Source organism: Suricata suricatta, chromosome 5 (assembly GCF_006229205.1).
Source record: "Suricata suricatta isolate VVHF042 chromosome 5, meerkat_22Aug2017_6uvM2_HiC, whole genome shotgun sequence".
In the NCBI taxonomy this organism is placed as follows: Eukaryota; Metazoa; Chordata; class Mammalia; order Carnivora; family Herpestidae; genus Suricata; species Suricata suricatta.
The window spans coordinates 102,753,730-102,767,639 of NC_043704.1; the positions used below are offsets into that span (position 1 = coordinate 102,753,730).

General features: G+C 36.4%; 1 protein-coding gene across 3 annotated transcripts in view; it reads left to right on the forward strand.

Moving 5' to 3' along the window:
• Window positions 1–13,910, forward strand: part of IFT80 (intraflagellar transport 80) — a 156,601-nt gene that overhangs the window by 8,102 nt on the left and 134,589 nt on the right. For all 3 annotated transcript variants that reach the window (XM_029939968.1, XM_029939966.1, XM_029939967.1), the window contains exons 2-4: window positions 4,881–5,012; window positions 7,737–7,819; window positions 10,533–10,754. In XM_029939968.1, coding sequence (XP_029795828.1) covers window positions 7,783–7,819; window positions 10,533–10,754 — 259 coding nt within the window. In that variant the 5' untranslated portion in view covers window positions 4,881–5,012; window positions 7,737–7,782. The remainder of the gene's footprint in view (window positions 1–4,880; window positions 5,013–7,736; window positions 7,820–10,532; window positions 10,755–13,910) is intronic.

Sequence of the window (13,910 nt, forward strand, 5' to 3'; positions counted from 1 at the left end):
TTGAGTCCAAAGGTTGGAAACTCAGGCAAACTTTCTGTGTTGCAGTCTGGAGGCAGAATTCCTTCTTAAAAAACTATGGCCTTTGCTCATGAGGCCTTCAACTGATTAGATGGAGCCCATTTACACTATGCAGGGTAATCTGCTTTACTATAAGTTGACTGATTGCAAATGTGAATCACTTCTAAAAAATACATTTACAGCAACATTTAGACTAGTGTTTACTCAAATAACTGGGCACCGTTATGTAACCAGGTTGACACGTAAAATTAACCATTACAGTAGAGGAGTCAGATTAATAAACACTTTGAACACCATTGTAAGAACTTTTTTTTTTTTTAACTCTGAGTGAGATAGGAAGCCATTAGAGTATTTTAAACAGAGAAGTGCCATGATCTATTTTAAAGCAGTCACTTTGGCTGACTTGGTAAGTATAGATCATGAGGGGTTAGAGGCCAATTAGGAGGTTATTATAATTCAGATTAACAAATGATAGCACCTTGAACTGGGGTCATAGCATTGGGAATGGTGAAAATCAGAAATTCTGAAGACCAAGCATGAAAGTTTTGATTTTTAAAAATTGGATTTGGGATGTAAGAGTCAGTGGTAATTCTAAAGTTTAGGTAATTTCTAAATTCTTCCACTGTGCAAGGAATTACCATTTACTGAGATGGGGAAGGCTGTGAGAGGAGTGGAGTTGGAGGAAAGATCAGGAGTTTGATTTGAATCTCAAGTTTGAGATGTCTGTTAGACATTCAGATAAGTTGTCAAATAATCAGATATAAAAGTCAGGTTCAATGGAGAGGTCTGAATTTGAAGATAAGAAATTGTAAGTTGTCACTATGTAGTCAAGGTATTTGAATTTATAGTAAGTCATGAAACTAGGTGATCTCACTATGGTGGTGAGTGTAGATATAGAGGAGGTGCAAAGACTGAGCCCACAGTTTAAGGTTGGGAAAATTGGGAGAAAAGGCTGGTGAAATTTATTTCCTCTATAATTCTGCAATTCCTCTCCTTCCCTAAACTGCCCATGGAAGTAAATCCTAACATTGAAAAGTAATCTCACAGAGTTGCATGTGCTTTTAGGAAGGCTGCTTCTTCCTCCCTTACAAAACTCTACATCAAACTATGAACTACCTAAGAGAACAATTCCAGGAAGAAGGCTACATTTTCAATTGATTATCCACCTTCCCTTGAAAGACCTCTGGAGCTATTCCAGCATACCTTACATCCGGGTATCCATCAGTCTCCACATTTAAGACTCGTAATTCCCTGCATCAGTTACGGTAACTTACATATGACAAAACTTAATTCTCTATCTCTGAATAGTTGATGCAAGGCTGATATGACTCTCCATAACGTCAAGAATCTTGGTTCCTTTTATCTTGTTGCTGTGTGATACATGGCCTTGATAACATGCCTTCAGAGTATTACTCTTTTTATTTTCTTAATGTCTATTTTTGAGGGGCTGAGTGGCTCAGTTGGTTAAGCATTGGGCTCTTGTTTTCAGCTGAGGTTGTGATCTCATGGCTTGTGAGATGAGCCATGTGTGGGGCTCCATGCTGACACTGTGGAGCCTGCTTAGGATCCTCTCTCCTTCTCTCTCTGCCCCTCCTCCCCCTCAAAATAAATAAATGAACAATAAATAAATTTGAGAGAGAGAGAGCATGCGCATGTGAGGACAGGGCAGGGGCAGAGAGAGAGGCAGACAGAGGATGCGAAACAGACTCTGTGCTGACAGCAGAGAGCCCAATGCAGGGCTTGAACCCACAAACTATGAGATCATGAACTGAGGTGAAGTAGGATGCTCTACTAACTGAGCCACCCAGGCACCCCAAGAGCATTATTTTTATTTTCATAGTTTTTAAAAAAAATGTTTTTTAATGTTTGTTTTTGAGAGAGAGAGAGAGAGAGCTAGCGAGCGAGTAAGTGAGCAGGTGAGGGAGAGGCAGAGAGAGAGGGAAATACAGAATCCGAAGCAGACTCCAGGTTCTGAGCCCCAGAGCCAGATGACGGGCTTGAGCTCACCGAGCTCTGAGATCACAACAGGAGCTGAAGTCAGACACTTAATCAATTGAGTCACCCAGGCGCCCCTTATTTTCCAAGTTTTATTTGTTAATTATGTTGTGATTTATAAAACTTTTATGAGTTAATAAAATGGCTTTCTTAGGTAACTCATTTACTTTTCACATTGTTTCTGTGGTTAACCACAACTGTTGGGCAGTGTTATCTAACCCCCACAGAGTGTAAATCCCAGATTGGGCCATTAGGTTGATGATGCTATCATATCTCTATGTGGGTTTCAGAATTGTTAATGCCTTATGTGGCCACACCTAGTTTTGAGGGTACCTGGGAAACATACTTTTACTCTAGGTGGCCAGATGTACAGCAAAAATTCAGATTCTTCTACTGCAGAAGCAGGGATGAGTGAATATTGGAGGGACAGCCAGCCATTTCTACCTTTTCCTACCATCCGTCCCAAACTTTTAGTTCCTCCCCATCTAAAACTCTACATTTCTGAACTCACACTGGGTCATTGGGCAAATCTGCATCCTCAGCATTTACTCTGAATGATTGCTTTACCTTGTTAATCTAAGTTAAATGTGGTTAAATCCAAGGAAATCTCCTTAAATCTAAGGAAACTGCTTTCCCCATGGCCTTGTCAAGTGGAGCCTATTTTGCCTCCTAGAATCCTATGTATCAAAGGGCCTTGTTTCTCATTGGTGTATCTGGACAATTGAGTCTCTTTCTCTTCCTCTTTAAAATTTCCTAGTCCCTTTAAAAGGAATCCTACCAGGTTAAACTATTTTTTTCCTGTATTTTTGTAGGCAGCTGTAGGTCTTTTTTCTAGTTTTCCCTCATTCAGTGAATATTTTAGCACCTGGCTAGCTGTCTTTATCCCCCACCACTATTATTGTCATTATTCTCAATGATTTAATATCTACAAATCAATCCATTCCTTTTCCTGGCCTCTTAGTTCCTTGACCTCATACACCCACTTTCACAGTCTTAATCTACACTTATCATTACCAATGTCTACATTCTCTCCCAAAATCCGTTTTAAGCATCCCATTGTTTATGTGTCTCCACTTGTTTTTCTCTGTTTTACTTCCTCTAGAATCTTTTTTAAATGCTTATTTATTTATCTTGAGCTGAGGAAGGGACTGAGAGAGAGGAGAGAATCCCAAGCAGGCTCTGTGCTCTCAGCATTGAGCCTGATATGGGGCTCGATCTAATGAACCATGAGATCATGGCCTTAGCTGAAATCAAGATTTCAGCACTTAACCGACTGAGCTACCCAGGTGCCCCACTTACTCTTGAATCTTAATGTTAACAATTCTTCAGACCTTATTAGGACTTCTAGACTATTGAAGCTACCACATTTTCATGTTCTTATAGGTAGTCTTATCTTACACCATGGTTTTAAATATGATCTTTGTGCTGATAACACACCAACTAATATCTCATTGAGCTCTCCATCTCTGACTTTTCCCTTGGCTCCAAACTTAGATATCCATTTTCTCCTTGAATTCTCTATTTGGATATATAATGGGCACCTTGAACTTAACATATTCAAGAAAGAATTTTAAAAAAAATTCTATGTCTTTATTTTATTTTGAGAGAGAGAGAGAGAGAGAGAGACAGAGTGTAAGCAGGGGAAGGGCAGAGAGACAGAGAGGCAGAATCTGAAGTAGGCTCTAGGCTCTGAGCTGTTAGCACAGTGCCCAATGCGGGGCTCAAACCCATGGATTGTGAGATCATGACCTGAGCCTAAGTCGGATGCTTAATGAACTGAGCCACCCAGGTGCCCCAAGACAGACTTTTTGATATCCTCCCTTCCAACCCGTTTCTCCCTCCATCTTCTCATCTCAGTAAATGGCAACTGCATTCTACCTGTTGAAACCTTAGATTCATTATTTGACTCTTCTTTCTCTTAAACCCAATATATCAACAAATCCTGTGGAATCTTCTTTCAAAATATCCTCAGAATGTGCCCACTTCATACCATTTGTGCCATTATTGGCCTCCTCATTCAAGCCACATCAATCTCTCTTATGGATTATTGAAATCTTAACTGGCCTCCCTGCTTACAGTTCATCCTTGATCTGTTTTTCTTTTTTTCCCCATGTTATCCATATTGCCATTTTAACAGTATAAGTCTGATCATATCACTTCTTTGCTCGTAACTTTCTATTGGCTTCCCTATTCATTCAGAAGAAAAACAGCAGCTTTTATCGTGATTTTCCAAGCCCCTATCTGATGTGTCCCTCTTCTTCTTTCCTAGTTTCTTGTCACTCCCTTCACTTACCTGTGTCATAGCCAGACTGACTAATACTGGCTGTTGTGATCTGACTTAACTTTAAAAACATTACTGGCTGCTGTATTTAGAAGAATTTGAGGTGGTAAGTGTAGAAGCAGGAAGATCAGGTCTGGGTCTGCTGCAGTAGTGGATGTAGAAGATGATAGTAGCTTTGGATTCTGGAGGAGGTACAGAGAAGTGACCAGATCTGGAATATATTTTGGTAGCTGGACTATCTGGGTTTGCAGGGCAAACCTCTTAAGCCCCACGAATGTTGACCCATACTGGACCAAATGAAATTTATCAGTGATCAATGATTTTTAGTAGCAAAGGCATAGCTCCACCCATCTGCTTCCCATATAAAGTTGCAAAATAAATCAAGTTAGCTGCAGTCTAGAGATTGTCTTAACAATTATCTCCCCAACCCCAGCCATTCCCTCTCCCCCAATACTATTGACTGGTCAGATCCTTGGTGACCGTGCATTTGGGCAGAAAAAAAGCCTCAGTACAGTCCTCAGACAGCTCTGCACCTCTTCAAATTGGCTGTGCTCTAATACTACTTTACCTTTATTCCTTTATCCAGTCTCACATCAGAATGTACATATCATGCAGATGATCTCAGCTAAATAGGATATATGGAGAAAAACTGGGCAAGGGAGAATCTTCCCAGTGTTAGAATGCCACCCTCTGATTCATTGGCCCACGTTTATCTTTGGTAAGGAATTATTCTTAACTGTTAAGAATTTCAGCAATTTGAGGTATTTTGATATAGGATATACCATGCCTTTGCTAAAGATCTTTTAAGTTTCTGAGTGTAATTATATATTCAGATTGTATGTATATTTTCTATTGTGTTGTCATTTCCAGAAGCAACTATTTCTTTGCCTTTATTCTTTTAAAATCCTTATAAACTTGGTAAATTTGAATTATTGTGAAAAAGCAGCATTTTGTAAACATTTTTGCTTGTTTCCCCTGTAATTAGAGAAGTTTTGATGTAAGGGAGGAAGGACTTTTGAGAAAGGTACAAAAAAAGGTGCTCCAAGAACCAAAGAGTAGGGTTGGAAGGAATGCCTAGGAGAGAATGTATTCTTGTTCTGGCTACTATACATAGATTCATACTTCTGAAAAGCAGAAATCTCCCGAGGTGAACTAACTGGAAGAGAAAGGTTTCTGACCCAGGAGTATATTGGTTGACCATAAAACTTAAGATTTTTTTCCTGTGGTTTTAACAGTCCCCATTGCCACTCTCACCACCACCTAGTCTGACAAATTTATGAGCAGAGTGAGTGAAAAAGGTGCTCTGAAAAACAGTTGTATTTACCACCTTGCTGATCTGAAAGTCCTCTTGGATTTGGGAGAATGAGAAATTATTTAAAGTAGGCCCACTGAGTACTTAATCTATACTCAGCACCTCCTTTGATGTACTTAGTAGTAATTCTCTAAAAACTTGGTGAAGGGTTTCTTTTGTCTTTTAAATACACTTTCGTTTTTTTTCCTTTTTAGGTTGGTCATATTACTCAGAATTCTGTCACTATAAATTAGACTCAGGCAATTTAGCATTTTCTTAGTTTATATCTTTTGCTTAAAGTTTTGTTTTGAAATTCTAGTATAGTTAACATACAATGTTATATTAGTTTCAGGTGTACAATATAGTGATTCAACAATTCTATATATTATTCAGTGCTCTTCATGGTAAGTGCACTCTTTTTTAAAAATTTTATTTAAAAAAATTTTTTTAGTGTTTTTTATTTACTTTTGAGAGACAGAGAGACAGCTCAAGCAGGAGAGGGTCAGAGAGAGAGGGAGACACAGAATCTGAAGCAGGCTCCAGGCTCTGAGCTAGCGGTCAGCACAGAGCCCGAGGCAGGGCTCGAACCCAGGAACAGCGAGATCATGGCCTGAGCGGAAGCCGGAGGCTCCGACTGAGCACCCAGGCGCCCCAATAAGTGCACTCTTTAATCCCCATCACCTTTTTACTCATCACCCTTCCCACCTCCCCTCTGGTAATCATCAGTTTGTTCTTTATAGTTAAGAGTCTGTTTCTTGGTTTTTCTCCTTCTCTCTCATTTTCCCCCCATTGTTTTGTTTCCCATGTTCCACATATGAGTGAGATCATATGGTATTTGTCTTCCTCTGACCGGCCTGTTTTGCTTAGCATTATACTTTCAGGACCCATCCATGTTGCTGCAAGTGGCAAGATTTCATTCTTTTATGACTGAATAGTGTTCCATTATATATATATATCTATCTCACTTCCTCTTTATCCATTCATCTATCAATGGACACTTGGGCTCCTTCCATAATTTAGCTATTGTAAAAAATGGTGCAATAAGCATAGGGGTACATACCTCCTTTCAAATTAGTGTTTTTGTGTTTTTTGGGTAAATAGTAGTGCAGTTACTGGATTATAGGGTAATTCTATTTTTAATTTTTTGAGGAACCTCCACTTGATTTATATTGTTTGATGACATGGTTATTTGGGGGGACTATTACTCTTCTTTTTCCATATTTTTCCGAGATCAGACGAGATTGGGTGCATTCAGGGTGGAATGGCTGTAGATTCTTTTTCCATATTTTTATTTGGGAATTATATTGTGGTTTTTATGTAACTTTTATAAATTCCTTAACTTTCTTCCTTAACTCACTTATTTTTCACATTGCCCCCATGGCAACCGTAACTATTGGGCAGTATATCTACCTCCAGTATAAAGTACACCCCAGATTATGGCACCTGGGTGACTAAGTTGGTTAAGTTTTTGACTCTTGATTTCAGCTCAGGCCATGATTTCATGGTTTGTGAATTCAAGCCCCATGTTGGGCTCCGCACTGCCAGTGTGAAGCCTGCTGGGATTTCTCTTTCCCTCTCACTCTGCCTTCCCCTACTCATGCACATGTGTGCATGCATGTGTGTGTGTGCATACGTTCTCTCTCTCAAAATAAATAAATAAACTTAAAAAAAAACGAATGTGTACCTCAGATTGGACCACTAGGTTGATGGTGTCATAATATTTCCATTTGGGGTCCAGATTAAGGCCATTAAAATTAAGGCCCTTGATTCCTTGATCAGACCTTGGGAATTTATTCTAATGTATATGCCATTCAATAGGACCAATATTCATCTGCCATTAAGGGGTTTCCAGTTTACAGAGTCCTTTGATTTGGCCCCAGGAAAGCCTCTGGGAATTATTTACCTAGCCAGATTTAGTAGTGTTCAGGCAGGTTGTAAAGGACCTCTGGAGTCCAACCGAAGGCTTCTAGTCTCTCCTTGGCAGGATTAGTGCACTGACTAGTTTATTCCTCTTTCCATGTATTTAATGCCAATGGTATTAAAGGTGTTTCAGTGTCCTTGTAGTGCTAAGATGTTTTGTTTGCTTTTATTTTTTTGTGTACAGGTATTTGTTTTTAATGCAGATTTTATGTTTTCCCTTTATTTTTACAGTGAATACAATCAAGTGGCATTTTAAAATTTTGCTGAAAGTGGAGACATGAGACTGAAGATATCTCTTTTAAAAGAACCAAAGCATATCCTTTTGATACTTACAAACCTTATTGTGATCATCTTACTAGAGTATTGTTAAAAGTTTTTTTTTTTCTATTTTGTATTCTAGTTAGAGAATGGATTTTTAAAAATTCTTTTAGGGATGCCTGGGTGGCTCAGTCAGTTGAGCCTCCATCTTTGGCTCAGGTCATGATCTCACGTTCGAGCCCCACGTCAGGCTCTGTGCTGACAGCTCAGAGCCTGGAGCCTGCTTCTGATTCTGTGTTTCCCTCTCTCTCTTTCCCTCCCTGCTCATGCTCTGTCTCAAAAATAAATAAAACATTAAAAAAGTTTATTAAAAATTCTCTTAATGGTAGTTTAACTAAATTGTTTTTGAAATATATGAGATCGTGTTTTGTAGATAATTTTCCAAAGCAAACTATTTACTCTAAATCTAACTTTCAAATCCTTAGTGACATTTTTCTTACTCTACTTAAGTACTATGCTTAAGTACATAAAACACAGTCTTTGTTTAGTCTAGTAGGATCTTGAAGAGCAGCCTTTTTAAAAACCAAATAATTTCCTTGCTAGTGTGATCTACTATGTTTTCATTGAGCTCTGCTCTACTTCTTCATACTCATGATAAAGTGGAGGATAAGCTGGGGAAATCTGAGCAGTCAAACCTTTATCATTTCATGTGAGAAGGTAGCAACTATATATATCTTCTCAAATGCATGACCCTATATTTTGTTAGTAAGAATACCATATATGTGTCAAGAAAATGACAGGCCTTTCTACCTTTGTTTTTAGTTATTTAGGTCAGTACTTCTATAAGAATCATTTGTAGATTTTACAGCAAGTCTGTGAAGGAATATGTACAGAAATTAGAAGTAAGAGGTAAGAAATTTTTGTAGCAATTTGACATTGTCACAATACCCAAATATAAAATCATTTTTATAATAATTCATTTTTATTTTATCTTATAAAATGTTCTGCACTAGATTTGAAATAAAGAAAAATGTGGTCCTTCATCAGCAATAGCAAAGGACTGTTTGGACATTTAATCAAAATTTTAAATTTAAATGATTTTACCTTTAGAGTGAAGATATAATTCCTTTTATTTTTCCTTAAATCATGTTTGCTGTCTTTTCAAAGTGTGCATTTAGGGGTTTATGCCTTATACAGTTTTACATATTTTGACTGTGTCCATTGTGTGCTTTTATCTTTTCAAGTTGAAGAATGATGACAGTTTTTAAAACTTTCTATGTCTGTTAGTCCCCTCATTTCTCCCTTACTCCTGAAGACACATTACACATGTCTGATGTGTACTTACATCAATTTATATAAGGATAAATTTAATGTTTTTTTGTTTTGGAATGGGTGTATTGTGTGTGTGTGTGTGTGTGTGTGTGTGTGTGTGTGTGCACTCATTAGAGCACACATATGTGTATTTTTGTCATTTCTTGATTTTACCTAACATTCTTCCTTTCTAAAGGTTTTACCTAACATTGTGTAGGCTATAGCAATTATATTGTAATATATTTTTCGGTAATGGTCTAGTGATATCCAGGTCCTTTTGTTTAGATTATATTTTGAGTTCTGAATATTCCAATGCTACTTTATTATCTATTTGTACAGACTGTTAAGCTCTTCCTATAATTTCTCTTTTACCTTTTTGGTTATTTGCATAATCTATTATTTCGAAGTATTAAAAAATCTTAAAATATTCCAGAATAATTATAGCACATTGTCTTTTTGTTTTTCATTGGAGTTTATTGATTGCTCAGATAAGCCAATAAAAACAACTAGTGAGAAGAGATGGAAGTAAAAGGATTATACAATTAAAAAAAGACAACAAACAACCCAACTAGAAATGATCTGGTCATACAGAAACCCAGATATAAGCAAGAAAAAGGTGAACTGAAATGCCTCAGAAATGATGAACTGAAATACCTTCTCTGGATACAAAGTTCTGCCAGGGTAAGCAGCCTGTTCTGATAGAGGAAGAGAGGGCTACTGGAGCACCTCAATTTGTGGAAATCTTCATGATAAATCAGATAAATCAGTTAAATAAGGTAGGAATTTTAAGGTTTATATCTATCTAGTGCTATGCACCGTGTAGGTACAGTAAATTATAATTGAGTTGTCTCCTGAATTTAATGTCAAAAAATTTGGTAAGATTTTAGTTTTGGCAGTTAAGCTGTAGGTTTTTTTTTCCCCTACGTAAATTGTTATTATAATGTGTAATTTAAGCAGGTATTTTATGGTTAGATTTCAGTCTTAAATGCTTGATTTTTTAAACTTATCAAAACAATACATGTTGCTTCTAATAAATTATACAGATATATGTAAATTTAAAAATTATAGTTCTCTTTTTTCTTCTCTCCTATCCCCCAACAGTTTAATGTATATCCTTTCATACCTTTTGATCTGTTTGATGTCTTTGTGTATCATTTGGCCATATTTATGGAATATTTCATACCACAATTAAAAAAATTTCATGTTGCTAAATCTTTCTTTTTTTTCCCTCTTTTGGCATTTGGGTTTCTTGCTTTACATTCTTCTTACAACTGTGTGGTAGATACTTATTTTCCTTTTTATGGAGAAAATATGAAAGTCATGAAATGAAAATATATGTAGAACCTTAAAACATTTGACCTTATTTTATCTTTTTCTTAGAATCTGTATCTGCAAATTATTTTATTTATTAAGATTTAAGGCTTTTGTGTGTTCTATGTCTCCTTAACATCGTGACACATCAAGAATTAGTCAGCTGTGTGGGCTGGACTACTGCTGAAGAACTGTATTCATGTAGTGATGACCACCAGATAGTGAAGTGGAACTTGTTAACCAGTGAAACAAGTCAGATAGTAAAGCTCCCTGATGATACTTACCCAATAGATCTTCACTGGTTTCCAAAAAGTTTAGGCATAAAGAAGCAAACTCAAGCAGAAAGCTTTGTCCTTACAAGTTCTGATGGTAAGTTTTTGATAAATGTTACATGCTCATCTTTGTATTTAAAAGATATAATATCTTAGTATGACTGATGCTTTTAGTTGTTTTACAAAGCTGATATTTGTAGATCTGCATATCTTCATCTACATATTTAATCCATATTCTGTGAAGTCATTTGGTTTGTGTATAGGTTATAAAACTATTGTCATGAAAGAAAGTGAATTAAACTGGCATATTCTGGGATTTGATCTGAGCTTTCTTTTGCCTTTACTTGTTCTCTGATCTTACAGAAAATAGTTGTTAAGCTATTACAAGTTTTGGTTCCTAATTTCTTCAAGTTTAACTTTATAACAAAACCACACTAAAAAAACGTGGGCACAATGCAACGTTTGGTAAGCTATTAAATATTGTCTTTACTTCCTAGTACATGTTAATTTCCACTTAACAGAGTTGGAGATTTATTTAATTTGACTCTTAGCTTTATTAATGGTGAGTAAAAAGCATGACTTTTCTACTTTTTGAGGAAATGTTTTCATTTCCATAGAAACAACTTGAACTGTTTCTGTCTGTATTACACTTTACCTACTATGTACGTAAAAATACAGTCATCAAAAGTAATGGAAACTTAACATGGCTAACTTATGCACAGATGGAGTTTTTGGTTTATTTAACTCCAGGGGTAGATCTGCAAGCACAACTGCATTAGGCCCCTGTTCTTACCATCTCTTGGATGGGGTTTCCCTACAAGGTGAGCATGATGGCAGCCAGCAGCCCAAGGCTCATCCTAGAAAAGAAATGTCAGCAGAGAGGGCACTACTTCCTCAGTATCTCTTGCAGGCACGTTGCAAGCTTGAGTCATTTGCTCTTGAAAGAATCACTTTAGTCAAGGGAATGTGATACTGGTTGACTGAACACAGCAGGCCTCAGGCCACCATGGAAAGGGAAAGAGAAAGAGAAGAGGGCTTTCACAACAAGGACATGAAGAGATGTAATGGCAGACAATCACATCAGATTCCACTTCTTTTACAGACACAACTTAACCATAGTTTTTATTTTAACCTTATTTTTTCTGAATGTTGATTAAATGAGATATTGTGTGAAAGTAATTGGCACTTAGAATATTGACTCTGAACCACAGCTAGAATTTGGCTTAACTCAGGAGATAAAATGAAGGGTTGACTTAAAAAAAAGCCTTTAATTTTGATATAATCTCACATTTACAGAAAGGTTGTAGGAATTATATAAATAACTCCTGTATTCCAATTCATTTAGTGTTAACATTTTGTCCCATATACTTTATCATTGGCTCTCTCCCTCCCTTACCCCCATCACTACACACAAACACACACACATCTTTTTCCTAAGTATTTAAGGGTATTTTATAAACATGCCTTTTTAACCATAAATACTTCAGTGCTTTTCCCAAGAATGAGGATTTCCTGTTATATAACCACAATGCATTGATCAAAATCAGGAAATTTAACATTGATATTAAATTGAATATATGGTTCATATTAAAATTTTAACAATTGTCCTAATAATATCTTTTATATAATTTGTTTTCTGGTGTAGAGTAACACATTACTTTTGTCATCTCTCTAACTTCCTTTAATCTAGAGCCTCCTCTTTTTTAAGATCTTGACAGTTTTGAAGAATACAGGCTTGTTATTTTTATAGAATGTCCCTCAGTTTGTGTTTGTCTAATATTTCCTCATCATTAGATTCAATTTGCATATTTTTTTATCAGCAATAATTAGGGTATCAGATTGAGAGATTTGTAATACTGGTTCGACCTATTATTGGTGATGTTAACTTTGATTATTTTGAAAAGTTGTATTCACTAAATTCAGCCAGTGTAGGGTTACTATTTTTTCATTTTAATAAATAATTTGTGAAAGGATACTTTCAGATTGTGTAAAAATGTTCTCTTCCTTTTTAAACTTCCTCCCACTATTTTAGCATCTATTGATATTTGACTGAATCATTTGTTACTAAGATGGTTGCCAAATGGTGATTCTTTTATTTTTATTTTTATTTTTTATTTTTTTGAAATTTTATTTTACTTTATTTTTTTACTTTATAAAGTTTCATATTTTTTTAACATATGCAATTATTTTCCATCATTTACAATACAGTAGTTACAATGACACTCCAAACAGAAAAGCAAAGTAAAAAATCAAAACACCAACTTCTGTTTCATGTAATTAGACTTATACAGAAATTAGAAGGTTAAGTAACAACTAGTTAATCACCTAATTTCACAGCTATCTGAAGTGGCAATCGTTATATAGCAGCTTATCTATGATACATTCAAGATAAATGATACAATATATTACTTGTTCATAAGCTACAACACAACCCGCTTAATACCTTTCCTTAAATTCCACCTCTATATTACAATATGCTTGAGGTCCATGCAAAAAAAGTAGCAAATGGTGATTCTTTTAAAACTTCATAATTCCTTCCATATTCATTAGTTGGTATTCTTCTGCAAGAAAAGCCTCCCCTCTCTCACCCATTTTTTTTTTGTTTTTATGTCAGATTAGACATAGATTTTTATTTTATTTCTTGAGTATCCTATTACTATCATTTGTTAAATTTTTATGTGAAAATTGTCCCAAATTTGGCCAGTGGAGCCCCATCAAACCAGCCCCAGTGAATTTTTTGGGGGGTGGGGTAAAGTTTCCTCATTATTTATTGAGCACTTCTTTGGTGGCACCATATGTTTTGGCCACATCTTGTACTTTCCCAGTTCCAGACCCCAAATTATCCATTTCTCCAAGGTCACCTGTTCTTTTTTGGGGCTTATTGGTATTTAAAAACCAAGGTGAGAGTGCTGGCAAAGCTCGTTTCAATGGGGTGTATTTGCTTCAAGGGCCTTTCAGAGAGCCAAGAAATAGGAATATAAATATATATATATATTTAAAAACACACATATCCGGAGTGCCTGTGTGGCTCAATCGGTTGAATGTCTGACTCTTCGTTCGGCTCAGGTTTCCTAAGGTTGTGGTATTGAGCCCCGTCCTGCATAGGGTTCTGCACTGAGCATGGAGCCTCCTTAAGATTCTCTCTCTCTCTCTCTCTCTCTCTCTCTCTCTCTCTCTCTCTACTTCCCTTCCCTTCACTCTGCTCCTCTCCCCCCAATCACACTTGCTCTCTTTTTTTCTAAAACAAAACAAG